At 41.4% G+C, this 16,889-nt stretch overlaps 1 protein-coding gene across 1 annotated transcript; it reads left to right on the top strand.

Moving 5' to 3' along the window:
- The first annotated feature begins 1,182 nt into the window (after nucleotides 1-1,182).
- Nucleotides 1,183-4,126, top strand: ptger4a (prostaglandin E receptor 4 (subtype EP4) a). The gene is made up of 2 exons (XM_053421136.1): nucleotides 1,183-2,213; nucleotides 2,727-4,126. The coding sequence occupies exons 1-2, from the start codon at nucleotides 1,431-1,433 to the stop codon at nucleotides 3,270-3,272; spliced, it is 1,329 nt and encodes a 442-aa protein (XP_053277111.1). The 5' UTR covers nucleotides 1,183-1,430; the 3' UTR covers nucleotides 3,273-4,126.
- Nucleotides 4,127-16,889: the final 12,763 nt, after the last annotated feature.

Raw genomic sequence — 16,889 nt, 5'->3', positions numbered from 1 at the left:
GCCCCGCCCACTGCTGACATCATCGGTACAGATAAGCTGGTTCGTCAAACATGTTGGCAAACAAATGTTAAAAGGCACAGAAATAATACGGAAAACTAACATTTTTGTTTCTCACACTCCAATTCTATTTTATTTTATAGAAAATTTCGACTCACTAAAAAAGGCAAGATGCTTTTGCAACTTATCGGGATGAAAACACTTTAAATAATAATAATTATATGAACCACTAAAAACCATTAATTTATTGTAATACACCTTCAAAACATATTTCAATACAAAAGTCCAAAAATTTACAAATGGAGCAAGAGTTCTGCACAGCAGCTCTATGCTCCCACGTGTGGTTGGAAGGTGTATTGCAACAATACTGACGTGGGATTTCTTCTATCATTGGCCCTTGCAGTATCCTCAGTAATACACTGGACAAGTGTTCGAGTTTTAATCAGTTTGTACTAAAGACAAAGCAAAGTTTCTGCAGCTCTGCAATCGTCTAGAAAAATTTACTTTTTTACTTTTTTGTAGATGTTTCAAAGATTTTCAGTTGCAAAAAACAATTTCATAGATAACTGACATAAATACACTGTTTGAAAATAGTTTGACAAATACAAACCTTATATTGATTATCAGCTGTGTGATCAAATGTTTAAATTGGAATCTGTGATCAAGTAAAATCCTTAAATATATATATATATCTCATGTGTGCTACTTTTCTAGGAAGTGTAACTTTTCACACCAGTCTTTAAACTGAATATTTCGATTTATGATGAATTTATTCTGCATGGAATGAATCAGAAGTTCCAAGTGGATACAAGACTCACCTCATTCATCAAAATGTACATTTCAATATAATTTATCTTTATACTTATTTTAACAGCAAAAACAATACACTTCAGTTTTTCAGACGGCCGATTGCTTAACTTAATAATATATCAGCCATTGTTGTTGAACATTTGCAGTGAGTGCTGCTGCTGAACCTCTGTGTGATGGTGTTACACAATATGTCCGAGGCCTCGCCTGCACCGGGCTGAACAGCTGATGAGGGTTGAAGTGAAGTGAAGGGGAGGGACCGAACCCGGCAGGAAGCTTGAAGGCAGAGCCTCAGTTCAATGAAGTCCCTGGTGTCTGTTGCTTGCTTTTTATCTCTCTGTGCTGGTGAGAGAACTCCTGTCTTGCACATCTTTGAGTCTCTGATAGCAAATCACAACTGACACGTCGCTGACCGCAGCAGCAGCAGCAGGCAGAGGATGCTCAAAGGCGCGCAAGCTTCTTTTTTAAAGTTTGTCTTCTGAGATAAGTTGCAAGGTGTTTTTTTATTTTTTATTTGACAATGGCACTCAGGCACAGTACATATGAGTTTCAAGCTTTAGACTGGAAATACTGGCGCTAAGAAAAGTTGTTTCACTCGTTTTGAGCTGCGTGTAGAGGGCAGAACGATGAATAATCAGTCGATGACCGGGAGGACCATGGTGCCGACCATTCCGTCCGTTATGTTTATTTTCGGTGTGGTTGGGAATGTCATCGCCATCGTGGTTCTCTGCAAGTCCCGCAAAGAGCAGAAGGAAACCACGTTCTACACGCTGGTGTGTGGACTGGCGGTCACGGACCTGCTGGGCACGCTGCTGGCCAGTCCGGTCACCATCGCCATCTATGTGAAAGGATCGTGGCCCGGGGACGACCCGCTGTGCCAGTACTTTGGATTCACGATGCTGTTCTTCTCTCTGGCGGGACTCAGCATCATCTGTGCCATGTCGGTGGAGAGATACATCGCTATAAACCATGCGTACTTCTACAATGATTATGTGGACCAGAGACTGGCGGGTTTAACTCTGCTAACGATCTACATCTCCAACGCGCTTTTCTGCGCTCTGCCGATCATGGGCTTCGGACAGGTGAAGAAACAGTACCCGCAAACCTGGTGTTTTCTAGAGTGGAGGAGCAACAAGACCAGCGATGCAGCCTACTCCTACATGTATGCAGGTTTCAGCTCGCTCCTGATTCTCGCCACTGTCATTTGTAACGTGCTGGTGTGTGTGGCTTTGATAAGGATGCATCGGCGCTTCGTGCGCAGGATGTCGCTGGGAACCGACATGGGGCGCAACGTGGATCCGCTGAGGAGAGGACGCAGCTTCGGGCGTCTGGCCGGTGCAGAGATTCAGATGGTCATTCTGCTAATAGGCACATCGGCAGTGGTGCTCATCTGCTCCATCCCCCTTGTTGTAAGTTCTCGTTTCTCCGCTCACTGTGTTAATTCCAACCAAATTACGCACGTTTTACGCATGGCTCTTTTAGGTATAAAACACTTTTTAGAACTGTTTAGTCAAGCAATTTGAGACATTCCTGTGTGTCATAAGACAATACATTTAATATATGATAATTAATAACTTTGTATTCCCCATTATAAGCCATTGCTCTCGTCTTTTCCTATTTCCACTGTGCACGTTTTACGCACGGCTCTCCTCAGGGGAATTGTACCATTTGAACATGGAACAATCTGTTCATGGAGTTTGATACAAGTCCACGTTGGTAATTAGGGAGGAAAGTTCAAACATATTCTTGTTTATTTTAAATTTCCTCTTGTCTTGCTCTTGGTGACTCTTCTCTTTGGCTACTCATCCACATTTCCACTCTTTCTTTCAAAAACACACACAGGCACATCCAAACGTGCGCTCTTGCAAACAATTTAAAACATTCATCCATCTACTCAGCAACTATTCTTGTTGTCCTTGCAGGCGCAGGTGTTTTTGAACCAGCTCTACAAAACTCCAGTTGAGATGAACTTGGAGAAAAACCCAGATCTAAGAGCGATACGCTTCGCCTCCTTCAACCCTATCCTGGACCCCTGGATCTACATCCTGCTTCGCAAGGCTGTTCTCCTCAAACTCATTGAGAAAATCAAGTGTCTGTTTTGCAAAATGGAAGCAAGGGGGCAACAGAGACAGGGAAACTTCCCCTGTATTGATGCTCATCAGCTCTCCTCAGTCTCCCACCGAGACTCTATGCGAGATGTCAACAGCACCTCCCAGACCTTCCTCTACTTGCCAGAAGGATGTGAGGTGTACCCTGGAAGCTGTCATAAAACAGACAGACTATCTGGCTCACAACCTTCCTTGGGCAGAAACTCACAAGCTTCTTTATCCTCTGAGCAGGGCAGCATTGAAGCTCAGAGCAGAGAAGGGACAGATGTAATCAGGGACGTTTCAGCCTTGCCGTGTCCAAAAGATCCTGCAATCCAGATGTCACTGAAGTCTGAGACAGCGGAGGAGAAATGCATCTGAACTAACTGAATCAGTAGAAAGTTCTCAGATCGCTCACAGGTAGATCATCTGCTGAATTACTCCTCAGTAAATGATCTTTGAAAACCCTGACGTATGGGGTTGGCACATCAAAATAATGAATGACTCCCCGCATGAAGTCGGACACATGCTGCGAGAAAGAGACGGAGAAACTTGAAGTGCTGTGAGCTTCGTCATCTCGTTTCTGCACCCAGCTACCTCAGGGATGGCTATCTGTGACTGTGGGAACAGATTTGGTCATTTTGCCCAATACAGCAGTTATCAAAGCAGAGATGACCCACTTCTTCATGGCTCCAGTATCCACGGGTGAAAAGCTATCCCTCCTAATTTCAGCTACTTTGTTCAATCGTTGTGGAAACCATTACAGTAAAGTGGATGGGGCCAGTAATTTAGAATAATTGAGTCACAAGCTTGTGGTCGATATGGTAAATGAAAGCAGTGCTGGATGTGATCCTTATGAGTAATCACTGGCACATGTGCTGCCATTGTTAGGGTCGGGTTGTTTAACAAACTCCATTGTACAGTGCTTTGTGAAGGCGGTATCGTGTGAGATCTATGACTAATGTACAGTGCAGTATTATAATGTGGTGAACTACAGTGTTTTTCTTCCTCTGTCCTTCCACACAAAAATCTAAAATTAAGAAAACATTGTTTTCCATCATACGGTGGGGAGAGGGGGGGTCAAGGAGTCCTGGGCCATAGTTATTAACACCAAACCAATTTGAATCTGACTGATGGTAATGATGGACAATTTTTCCGCAGCTACAGAAGATGTGGTGTAAGGCGGTGGACAGATGTTGGTTGGTGCGGAGTATTAAGACACTTTTCGGCTCAGCTGTCAGTTTGAGAAGTGCAATGCTCTAAATGATCCATGTTGTGTCAAATGTTGTCTGTAATAAAATGATTCTTCTCTGAGAGAAGGTTCTAGTTAATAAATCAAGTCTATAGAAGTATTTCTCCATATTAATTATATTCTATGTCTTTCATCTTTGTCATGTCTGTCAAAGAACTCAAACAATATTTAAAGAACATATTTGGATGTTGTGTTTCCATACAGTTTCCAACCAACAGTTATGCTGCCAGCGACTGTCTCACATAATTGGGGAATTTTTTGAAAATTGTGAAAATGACCCATCACATGCACCTTCCAGGAACCTGAGGAAAAGTCTGAGCTGTGAACTGTTTATTTTTTCCAACAAAGGTCAGTGCAGAGCCACAAATATTCAGTTTCCAGTGATATAAAACAGAGAAAATCACAAATAACTTGAATTTCTTGTGTCAACACCCGCAAATGTTTGGTATTTTGTTTGAAAAGACACAGAACAGTTGCTATGTTCAGCTCTAGTATCCATTAAATCCCCGTCTGTGCAAAGCTGCGTTTTTAACAGTGGCAATGTTCCCTCCTTTAATGTGCTATAATGTCAGTCAATTGACACCGTCTGCTCCCGTCTTACCGACATATAATAGACTGAACTTTTGAACTCGTGTATGTCTGAGCTTTTCCACTCAAATGAGCTTTATGTCTGCAGTTTCAGCAGCTTTGAAAATCACTCGCCGCCTCCTTTTCCATTTTTTTAAATTGACTCCAGATTGTTGCCTAATGTCGTGGATTATGTTCTGCCATTCCCGTCTCTTATGTTACCTTTGATTATATATTTATATACATGTATATATAAATGCTGAGTAACACGACCCTCTGGCGTTTGACAGCACAAAGATATTTCGTTAAAGGCAACGTTTGACATCAAAGTGACCAACTATATTAGGTTTCTTAATACATTTTGAATTAGGCAATATTTTGATAATTTGTTTTTGCAGTATTTGAGAATGAAGTCTACATTTAAAGTAGTTCAGCATGTTTTTTTAATTTAAATTCATACCATTTTTATCTGTCAATTACATATAATTCAGGAATAGAAATGATATAATGCCACTGTATATTACTACACTACATTTACACAGCTTACGTGGCCTTTGACATGTCGTCATATGTTGTAAACATGAAGCGGAAGCTGCTAATATGATAAAGTTTCTCATACTTCCTTGTCCCTTGGTAGGTTTGGTGAGATCATCCCATGACCCCATTAGTGCAGCCACACGGCCCTGAGAAGAGCCGGCTACTGCTTCTCCAAAGACTACAGACAAACAAACAAAAGCATAACACTCGAAATGAAGAAGCCTGAAAGCTCAGAAAAAAGCCTCTGGATCTTGGTAATGTGTCAAATGGCTAACGCTAGACACACAGAGGAGGGCAGGAAAACCGAGCGTGTTAGTCTAATGGAAAATAAAAGGAAAACAGGACCTCAGGAAGTAGACCTGGCCGAGAGAGCTTCTCCCCTGAAACAATAAACAGAATCTGAGGCTTCAATTCATTGCAATTAAGCTTAAGCAAGCAATGCAGTGGCTAAGGTAAACACATCGCAGAGACGCCGTGAAGACAGAGTGGCAGAGCGGCCTCCCGACTCTGGGAACGACACACATTAACCGAATTAAACTGGGCAAAATGGGATCGTACGACAGTGAGACTCCACGACACGCCTCCTACCTCTCCGCAATCTGATCCTCTCTGCTCTCCTTCACCTAATTAAATGCATAAATGGACAAGCAATGAGGCTGATGTTTACCATCTGTGTGAACAGGTTAGTACTTTTGGATGTATTTCGGGTGGGAAGCAGGGATACTTTGGTAAAATCCTAAGTGGATAAGTGATCTACAACTTTGAACAAATGTTATTAAACCTGCGAAGCTGCTTTACATCAACGGGGTCGTTCGGTGACGCACAGCACTCTGTCACCTCCGGGCCCATTGATACACAGCAGAGAGCACCTGCTGCTCCACCACGTCTGCCGTCAGCCTCCATTGAAAAGGAGACGAGACAATCCCGGTCCAGAAATGTGTCAGAGCTGAAGTAGAACAGATTCACAAAGTGATAATTGAGTGTTATAAGAGCCTGAGCTTCTCCCGATGACTGAACAAAAGAGGTATGACATGAAGTTTGCAGTTTCCCTCAAATTAGTGAGAAGACCAGCCTGTTTTCTTGTTCAGATTTGTACATATATATATATATACATATATATATATATAAATAAACACACACTTGGATCAGTGAAGGTCAAGAGAAGTTAATATAAAAAAATAAACAAACAGAATTGTTTTAATGTTGTTCCTATATGACTAAAACAATATATTCAAAGCAATGGACACATTATTTCTTGGAGATATCAATATTTATATATATATATATAATTTAAATTGATAGGAACTATTTCATTTAAAATTTATTTTCGAAGCAATATATTTGTAAATTTTAGATTAACCTTGATTTAATGTGTCACTAGATCAGATCAGATTTTCTGCAAAGAGTCAAAGTCTTAGACTAAACAAATGAAACACCAACAAAATTAAAGATGACAAGAAAAAGTCAATTACAATTTTTTTGCCTTTGGGGGGTTGGGGGGGAGGGGGGGGTTAAAGGGGTTAGAATCCCAATTTAATTTATGCTGGTACTTTGTGTTCAGTCACAGCGATGTGAGCAGCTCCAGGGAAGGAATAGCTCACCCTCCTGACTCTGGTAAATCCCACACAAATATACAGTATGTAGAGCCACTTAATTCAAAGCCTTTAAAGCAGAATTATGAACACCAGCAAGTTCCCATGAAACTAATTGGATAAGTTTGATCTCCATTGTTATATAATACTCATGCAAACAGGAAAAACTGAGCCACACGACGTGACCCACCAGCCAGCCACAGAAAACACAGAAATCTAGATTTTTACAAGGTTTTGTTTTACACCTTGTAAAGTATTTGCAGATCAATTTGTTACTGTAAATGGGAAGTGAAATAGTTTCCAACAAAATAAAAAAACCTTATTGTGCTCAGACCTCCGAGTGGATGGAAATACGATATTTACATATCTGATTATGGGTTTTTTCCTGGGACGAGTTTAAAGTGGACAGACAAATGTTCAAAAGCAATGAAAGCGTAATAGCGTGTGTTAATAGTGCAGATATGTGTGTGTGTCACTGCGTGTGTGTGTGTGTGTGGGGGGGGGGGGTGTATACACCAGGGTCACATTTTTCATATTTTCCGTGTGTTCTCCACAATGCACAGTGGGTCATTTCAGTGGGTTTCTGAGCAAGAAATATCCATATATTTCCATTTCGTATCACACACAGACCTCCCAGGAAAATTCATATTACTTGACAAACTACATGTTGCAGAGGAAATGGACTGCTGAACGTCCAGATGAAAGATTAACGGCTGAAATCACTTGTCATTACAAGCTGTGCACCTCCCACACTCTGGGTCAAGATCAAACCAGTGACATCAGTTGTATGTCTTCATCTTAGGAATTACAAATGACAAAAAGCAACAAGAAATCATACACAGACACACAAAAGAAAAAGCAGAAATATTAAGAAGATATCAGACATGCATCAGGTTTGGTGCTACAAGAAAATGCACTGAACGCCTAAAACCATCTGAAGTCGCTAAAGCTGAAAACACACTTAAACTGCATCACTGTGGCACGTCATATAATGACTACCACCAATAGGAGGCGCCATGCTGCGACAAGCCAACAGGATGAAGAACGTGTGTTTATTGAAATTTAGCAAAAATCACAATCTGTCTCCGGTTTCAACCTCCAGTGCTTTTTCTTTAAATAAAGATGGATGACATGAGGGCTCCCCAAAAGTGAAGCCAAAAGATCTCAGTCACCCCCTAGTGGCTGGTTACAGTATAGCTCATAAATCTCACCTCATCCATCTCAGAACCTGCACGCACAAAGTAGGACTACACAGCAAACACATTTTGGGCAGTTCTTATCCCACTGATATCTGTGAACGTGTTCATGTTCTTGGCTTTAATTAATCTATGGCCTTAACGTAAAGTTTTGTGTTTTAGACAAAAGTGTCGAAAAGACAACCGTCAGTGGCGTGTGGGTAATGTGAGCTAATGAAGTAGAGAGTACCATCACGAGCTAGGCAGAATGAATAAATAATAAAGAAGGACAACGTTGTGTCCTGAAAAGCTAAGCTAAGCAAAAGTTTTGAGAAATAGCTGTGCATTGTCTTTGTAGACGTTCCTTTGCAAATGCAACTTTTGATTTGAATGAGGCCACACACGATTAACCTGAGTTGGTAGCGTTCCAGTTGCACAGGAACAATGTTAACGTTAGTCCGCTAACCAGACACTATCCATAGTAACGCATTACTCAGCATTTCAAACATACTAACACCTTAATAAAACGTCCACAGACAGTAATTGGGCAGTATCATGTATACAACACATTTAAGAAGTGCTTAACAAGAAGCAGTAAAAACTAAAGCTTTCACTACAGTTGATATACGGAGGGGATTTCGAAGTCAGGGGTGGTTAGGTTCCTCTGACCTTCAAAGTCGAAGTTTTGTTAGAATTGCAACTTCCGAATCATTCTGAGTTCTGAGGTTAAATGGAACGTGGCTTACGCTCTAATGGACTCATTACTGCCCCCTGAGGCTGGGCTGATTTTAGATTGGTCAGATATCAACCACAAAAAGGGACAATAATGAGATAATTCCACGTTGAAACAACAAAAACCTTTGTGAAACAAAAGGAACAAATTAAGATATCAAACAGATTTCACATTTTCAGGAGGGGTGGGGGGGGTGGGGGGGGGGGGACTTCAATGGAGACAAATTAAGTCAGTGGTTTGGCAAATGTACGTCTGGTTAACCCCACTTTCATTAAAGAGCAGCACACAGCAGCGTCCCTGAGCTTTTCTCAGGAACCTTCCAGATGAGCTGTACGTGATACACGTGGCTGTCGCTAACACTCTACTGTGACACGCTGGAGAAACACTACATGGTGGATATGATGATGTTGAACAGAACTTTTTTTTAAAGTAGCACTTAAACCAACAAGTAAATGTAGTTAGAGCTATACTGACGCTTTGTTGCCATCTAGGTTTTCCAGCAGATATGCCCCCCCACCCTTTTGCACTTGTGTGTTTGACAGATTAATGACAACACCTCACAAAGTGTTTAATTCCAATGAGAAACTCTGAGTTTGACCTCAACACAAACTACTTACTAGTGTTGTCTAATGGTCGCCCACATAGCGAGACGTTGGGCCGACTGCCTAAACATCCTCAACATGATGAAACTATTCATGAAGTCAGTCGAACATTTGAGCATGTGGTCAGTCGTACTTGACTAATGTATGTAAATTCAGGAACGGTGGTTTCATGACCTTTGAAACAAGCCACAACTCCAGTCTGCTCGTGCACGTATGCACGTGCGTGTAAGTGCTTTCCAGCACTCAAACAAATCGACCACACCACTGTTCCATAAATACATACTACTAAGAGCAGGACCATAACTTATACTGAGAGTCATGTCCTTTGGATGTACATTGTTGTATTTACATTTTGATAATTGCATTTAGTTAAACATGCTGGGATTTGTATTGGCTGATACCAGTATGTTTTTGGTTTGGGTTCTTCAGACCATCAACTGGAGAAACTTTGTGTCATAAAACACAGACTGAAAAAGAGAAAAACGATTAACATAAAAATGGAATTGCATAGTCCTGGAAATTTAATCAAATGATACTGATGTTTTTCTACAGGTCTGTAGTTGACGGCCGTGGGTAGCTTGAACATTATTTTGGACATAACAGCAATACTTGTAAAATCTCTGGTTATGGCGCTGGATAAAACAAATAGAAGAGAGGGCCAACGTATACTCCATATCACATTGAGTCCAAAAGTCATTTTATCTCTTAAAAACTAAAACATTTAGAATCATATCTACATAATCCAGTGCTCATTAGGTTGTCCACAGAAATAACTGAACAAGAAAAGCAGTTTTTGTAAGAATAGTAAAACTTGTGAAGCAGCACAAATACGTGAGAAATACATTGTTACTATAGAAAAACATTAACATTTATTAATCCCATCAGAAGGACACATCAGTTTACAGTTGTATCTTATTCGAGCACAAACGGTGATAGTTAACACAACCGCACAGAGAGGTGCTCCAACTGGGAGTCACATGTCCACACCTACTGGAAGCCAACAGCTCTCCCCCCCCCCCCCCCCCCCCCCCCCCCCACACCCCCACACACACACACTCGTGCTGCCGTGTCTGCCAACTCTGCTCCTTACTCAGTGATTCTTGGAGCTCTCAGCATTTTTTTTTTTTTTTTACAGCTGCTGAGTCTAAGTATGTTTCTCCTTCAATTCTCGAATAATCATTATCCCCTGCATCACCTATTACAAGCTGACTAACATTTCCCCTCCTTGTTTATCCGCACCATTAATCATTTATTTCAAAAACAAGTTGGTTAATTTGACCACTGAGCTTCTCCAGATGCCGGAGGCCGTGCTTCTCGTCCGCCCGGGTATCGGGTTCCCTTGTCTTGCTCTGAGGTTTTCTCAAATTCGGTGGTCAGAAACAATGTTGGTGGGTTAAACGTTGCTTGTTTCCTGATTTATTTTAAGATTTCAGCACTTCATAACTCAAACCAAGATGCCCTGGTTGCCAACATTAGCATTGACTGATGTAACGAGCCAATTCATAAACCACAGAGTGCATGAGTAGGAAAGCAAATGATTTATCAAAGGATCTTTGGAAGAATATACGACTTAAAATAACCCAAAACATAATGAAAAATATAATAATCAGGACAAAGTGGACACAGTTTTGGTCAATATAACAGATTTATGATACCGGTTTTACTTTACCCTGTAATAATTATCTGTTTTTACTCTGTGTGAGTTATTCATATGACAACTGTAAAATGAAGTTCAACTTCAACCTTGTACATATCACAAATGTAAAGTTCATTGTAAGACAAAGATTTAAAACAGATGAGAACACTCATATTAACATTTAGAAACTCCCAACCATACCAGAGTTTGGTTAAATAACTTAACACTGGGTGGTTTACTTCTGACCGTGGCACCGTGTGAGTTGACACATTGCTTGCTCTGGTGCTCGCACGTGCACTCTCAGTGTCTTCTGCTGCCCCCGAAAAGACCTTTCTTACTCAAGTATTTTGAAAATTGCCTCCATCTTGTTAGTTGTGCCTCCGAGCCAGGGGCTTGCATGCGTCTGGTGAAAGGTGCCGTGCACCCGTGAATCGTGATTTAGTGGAGGAGGTCACTCAGGCCACAGAGATGGATCAACAGCAACAAACCATAAATCAAGTGATTTATGTCAAGCTACAATAATTTATGAAAACATTGACTTCGAAGGCAGAGAAATTAGTGGGAAACGTATGTTTCCGGGTATTTCATGAACAAACAATTCTCAAAGCAGTGACTACTTTGCCTGCTATTAATCATAATAAATGTGCATTGTGTGTGTGTGTGTGTGTGTGTGTGTGTGTGAGTGTGTGTGTGTTTTAGAAATGTATTGTCGTACGGCTCAATTTTCATCTTCCACTTGTGATTCTGGAGTTCAGCTCCTACCAAATGTAACGAGGCGCCTCCCTCACTTCGCCCCGACCGGTGCCAGTAATTGTCGGCGGTGTGGATCAACATGAATGTAAGTGTTTTACCAGCGACTGGGAACAAGTGCGCTGACTTGCACACAAACCATATCAGATGTCGCCTCCTGAGTGCACTTTCAGCAGGCATATATTCTGGATCTCTCTCTGTTGCACTCTGTCTCCTTTGCACCCACCACCTCTTTCGGTATTTTCCAAACAATATACCTATAGGGGGGAAATGGAAGCCAGACCTAATGGCTCTCCAGTGTCCGAGATGGACGTCACCTCCTTTGTTACCTGCCTTCATTTATCACTGTATACCGTGCAATAAAGTCCCATACAGTTCCATACAGTATTTCCATAAAAGGTGAAACAGGCTTTACAAGATAAAACTGCCGACTCATGTGTCCTGGGCTTCACCAATAATCTGTAAAAGTTATGAATTATGTTCCAGGAATTAGTCAGATCCGAAGTATTCTTTTTAATGTTGAATTGAAGAATAAAAATGTGGAAAGGAAATCTTGCTATCTTGCGCTAAGAAGCTGATCAATTAATGCATTTAATAATCATGAAATTATAAATAATTTGTTAAGTTACTAAAGCAATACTCATGATGTGTTTATTTCACAGTTTACCCCAAACTGTGTTCTTATTCTAAAGTCTGCTTTCCAGGCATTAAAGGGTGTGCGCTGCGTTGTGTTATCCACTTATTAGGTTAAGAGAGACCATATGTTTGACTTAACTTATGGAAAAGTGTCTCGTGAAATTGCAGAGTCGTCTTTTTTCTATCATACCACTTTTCTCAACACTAACCACTGGAGGCCATAGTCAGGACAGCTAGGGCCTAATGTATTCTCTGAAAGGAAAAGCAAAAATCCAAATCCCAGTCATGTTCAGTTCAAGGACACCTCAGTCGTCTTTCTGAGACCATTTGCTCCATAAAAACTGCGACACACCGGGGGGGGGCGTCTTTCTTTAGGAAATTAATCTGCTTAAAGTGCACATATCGTTTTTTCAATTTAATTAGAAACTATAAAACAAGAGAAAACTCTCGCTGAAGGTTGCAGGTGGCAATGAAAGGTTCTGAGCCCATAATAAAGTTTTATAATGGCGTTGAACGCTGATGCTGACAGGGTCACATTCTTTTTATTTTGCCTGTTCAAGTCATGAACTTTGTATCACAACATCTTTCTGTGCACCAAACAGGAAGAGCATGTTGTGATGTGATACTTTAGTGTTTGGATTCTGGGCTCTTTCCATGAGAGGGAATAAGTTGCTTGACAGGAAATTGTATTAACCAAAATTGGAAGAGAAGACAATTTCAGTTTATTTCAAACTGGAGTATTTCATATGAAAATGGCTATTGGATTATAAGAGTTTCAGGGGAACTGAGGACTCACATTGAGGCAAGTTACAGCCGGCAAGCATCCTACAACTTTCTAAATAAACAAGAATCTTAAATGAATAATTTCAAACACTTGTCTCCGGGTCTGACTGAGGGTACACCCAGGAAGTGTTTACTAATGGCTGTTCCAACTGGCTACTTTCTGTGTTTACTTTTGGTTTGAGTCAAAGACAAGTGGTTGAAAGTTACATAAGAAAATTCATGTTTATTTGGAAAGCTGGCGCTGCTCACACCGATATGTACCTTGTTTTTGTGCAAGTGGCCCTGTTGCTCCGGATCTCAACAACAGAGGTGGTGGGAGCAAAGTCAGCGCGGCCCCGAGATCCCCTGAAGCCACGTATGTGGGAAATAAACCAGGTTGGAAAGAATAAATCCTAAATGTTAACAACTGCAAACGCGACCCAAACCCAACAGTAAAATTCAAAGCAGGGAAGTGGAGGCCAAGCTTTCCCCCTCGTCGATCACCAGACCTTCTGATTAAAGAACCTACACCAGGCTCAGTTCTTGTTAGAAACTTGTGAGTATAGTGTAACTTGATATCATATAAGAGAAGTTTGTAAAAACAAAGCAAATGGTACTTTTTCAAATGACGACCAAAAAGCTTTCACGGGCTCCGTGCACCGCCACAGGTGTGTTTGATTTCTCTCGCCCACCGGACCTCATGTCAAGTTAACGCTGGATCTACACAAAACCCCACGGGCCAATGAGAACAGCTACAGTGTAAGGTCATGGAAGATGACGACATTTAGTTCATATGAACCCCCATAGGCCATCGTGGTATAGTGTGGACGTGGAAACATTGAGCGAGTCGCTTTATGCAGACAACGAGGAAATGATTGGGCCTGATAGCTGAAGGGTGACTGGAGCTGGACTGCGTTTCGTGAGCAAAGTGATCTACTGGGGTGATGCAGAATTATGAGCTCTTTGAGATTGGATGGAGTTTGCTCATTAAAAGCTTTCTACGTAAGCAGAATTCTAGTCTGGGTTTGACGGGAGCCAACGCAGAGAAGCTAGTACGGGGACAAATGTTCTCTTTTCCAGTTCACGTCAGTTCACGTCTTCCAGAGAGGTTAAAGGGACAGTTCACCTGAAATGAAAATTCCCTCATGTGTTCTATCTACTCACCACTGTGCCGATGGAGCGGTGGGTGAAGTGTTTGAGCCCAGGAAAAACTTTTGGGGTTTCAGGGGTAAACAGCATTGCAGCAGAATCCAATACATTTGAATTAAATGGTGACCACTTCTTAAAAACCGAAAAAACTGAAAAATAAACTGCCTCCTTACTCCATACTGTTTCTGTGGTGTCATCCAAGTGTTAGTTAGCCTCGAGATTCGAATTCGAGTCGAAACGGTGTTATTTAATTCACAGCCACACATGAGAGACACATGGACAGAAGCTGAGCTGCCACAGAGAGGAGAGACACATGAGAGACACATGGACAGAAGCTGAGCTGCCACAGAGAGGAGAGACACGTGAGAGACACATGGACAGAATCTGAGCTGCCACAGGGGGAGAGACACATGAGAGACACATGAGCGACACAAGGACAGAACCTGAGCTGCCACAGAGAGGAGAGACACATGAGAGACACGTGAGAGACACAAGGACAGAAGCTGAGCTGCCACAGGGGGAGAGACACATGAGAGACACATGAGCGACACAGGGACAGAAGCTGAGCTGCCACAGGGGGAGAGACATATGAGAGACACATGAGCGACACAAGGACAGAACCTGAGCTGCCACAGGGGGAGAGACACATGAGAGACACATGAGAGACACATGGAGGAGAGACACATGAGAGACACGTGAGAGACACAAGGACAGAAGCTTAGCTGCCAAGCAAAGACTGCTGGTAACTTCAAGTAGAGTTAGTTGGAATACGTTTGTTCCCGTTTGATTACGATTAAAGATGCTAAAAAGCAACTGGTTTGTCTCTGGCTAGTGGGGGGGGGGGGGGGAGACCCCGGCTGCATCGTCTATATCCACTGTGACAAACATAAATCCAACTAACTCTACTTAAAGTGTCCAGCACCAGCAGTCTCTGCTTGGCAGCTCTCTCCTGTCAACATATCATCTTTACTGAGGGTCACTTTCACTTGTCGCTCTGTCACCTGTTAGCCAGAGCGATAATACTTTGACCTCTTTCAGTGTTGCATAACCACCACCCGTCCACTTTCTGTGAGAAGGGACAAACCACCTTGTCAAATAAATCAGTGTTTAGGTTTCACCATGATCCGATCTCTTTGTCATAACATCGTCTGACCACAATCATGGCCTCCTGGGATCTGGGCCGAGCGACATGACAGTCACCCTGTTCATCACGTATCCTGCTATGACAATCTACTTCCTCTTCATTTCCCTCTGCGCATCCTGCGTGAACCATCGGACCCACCACTGCGTTTGTTTTGAGAGTCTCTGCAGAGTGTCTTCTGTGTCGCGGAGCCGTGGCCATGTTATCACAAAGTTCCTTCTGGACGGGATAGAAAATAAACGTTTGTGGCTTTGGGAAACCAATAAAGCTTGTAATCCAAAGAGTATGAAAATGTCTGAGTCAGAATCACGTACAGGAGACATGTCAGATTCCCAATGGAGGTCACGTCACTCCTGGACGTTCACATATCTAAAATAAAAAAATAAAATCGTGAAATGAAGTGAGGACAAAATCCATATCAGAATGTTTGATGCTGATTAGACTTTGAATTGGTCTTAAAACTTTTAAAAATAATTATCAAGCAGGTCTCATTTAAAAACTCACCTCCAAACATGTTTACTTTGATAGTGCCAAATAACTAGGATTGTCTTTAAGGTTAATTAAAGTCATAATGCAAATTTATTTCTAATCTAATCTATATTGTGTCTCTGGGCAAATGGTAAAAAAGAATGATATTACATAAACAATAACTTGAGGAGACAGACTATTTTTTGTGTAACCCCATCATCTCATTTGTATATATTTAAGTAAAATGGACTGGAATTGGATTCAGCCCCAATTTGAGCCAATTTATGGCAAAGATTGCCAATTTTGGGAAAGTCACCCAATTACCATCATGCACTTAATGTGTCTGCTACGTCTCATTAGGGTTTATTAGGTTACATTGGTTATTTGGTGAATCGCCTCCAAATAGATTCCGAGAAAGAAGGAACCATTACTGATCACAGTGAGGAATACAAAATATCAATAATCGGTTGATTCACTTCCTGGTTATTGATTCCGCAAAGAAGGTTATTCACCCTTGTGTTTTAATGGTTTGTTACTTTGTTTAATTGTCAGCAGAGTTGTGCAAAAAGTATCAATAAGATCTTGTTAAAGGGTCCGTTATATGATTTCATCTATTTCCTTTAAATTTTAAGATATACATTTTTTTTTACATTTTCTTCAATTCCTCAGGATTTAGTGTGTGGATCTTAACGTAAATAACCAGACGTATTTATAGTGATGGCTTTTGTGAGTTGGTATAATAAAATTCAGATCCGGCCTCTACCGTTTTACTTTTATTTTTTCTAGTGCGAGAGCCAGGCAGACTTGGCCTTGCTGGAGCTAAATGCATCACTCCACCAATGTAGTTTCAAGATGCAAAGCTGGCACAACCCTGGGACTCTTATTCATAGGATGGTAGTTGAGCTAAACCTGCATAAAGGGGGAATTTCATCCATAAATCCATAAAGTATAAAATGAATGAGCAACTGCTTTGCAAGTATAATAAACTGGTGCCTCCA

This window comes from Pleuronectes platessa, chromosome 4, assembly GCF_947347685.1.
Source record: "Pleuronectes platessa chromosome 4, fPlePla1.1, whole genome shotgun sequence".
NCBI classification, from domain to species: Eukaryota; Metazoa; Chordata; class Actinopteri; order Pleuronectiformes; family Pleuronectidae; genus Pleuronectes; species Pleuronectes platessa.
This window is presented reverse-complemented; position numbering and strand designations above follow the sequence as displayed.

Coding starts and splice junctions, on each gene's coding strand:
- ptger4a (XM_053421136.1), top strand. CDS start 1,431: ATGAATAATCAGTCGATGACCGGGAGGACCATGGTGCCGACCATTCCG. Junction 2,214..2,726: donor TCTGCTCCATCCCCCTTGTT/GTAAGTTCTCGT, acceptor TTGTCCTTGCAG/GCGCAGGTGTTTTTGAACCA.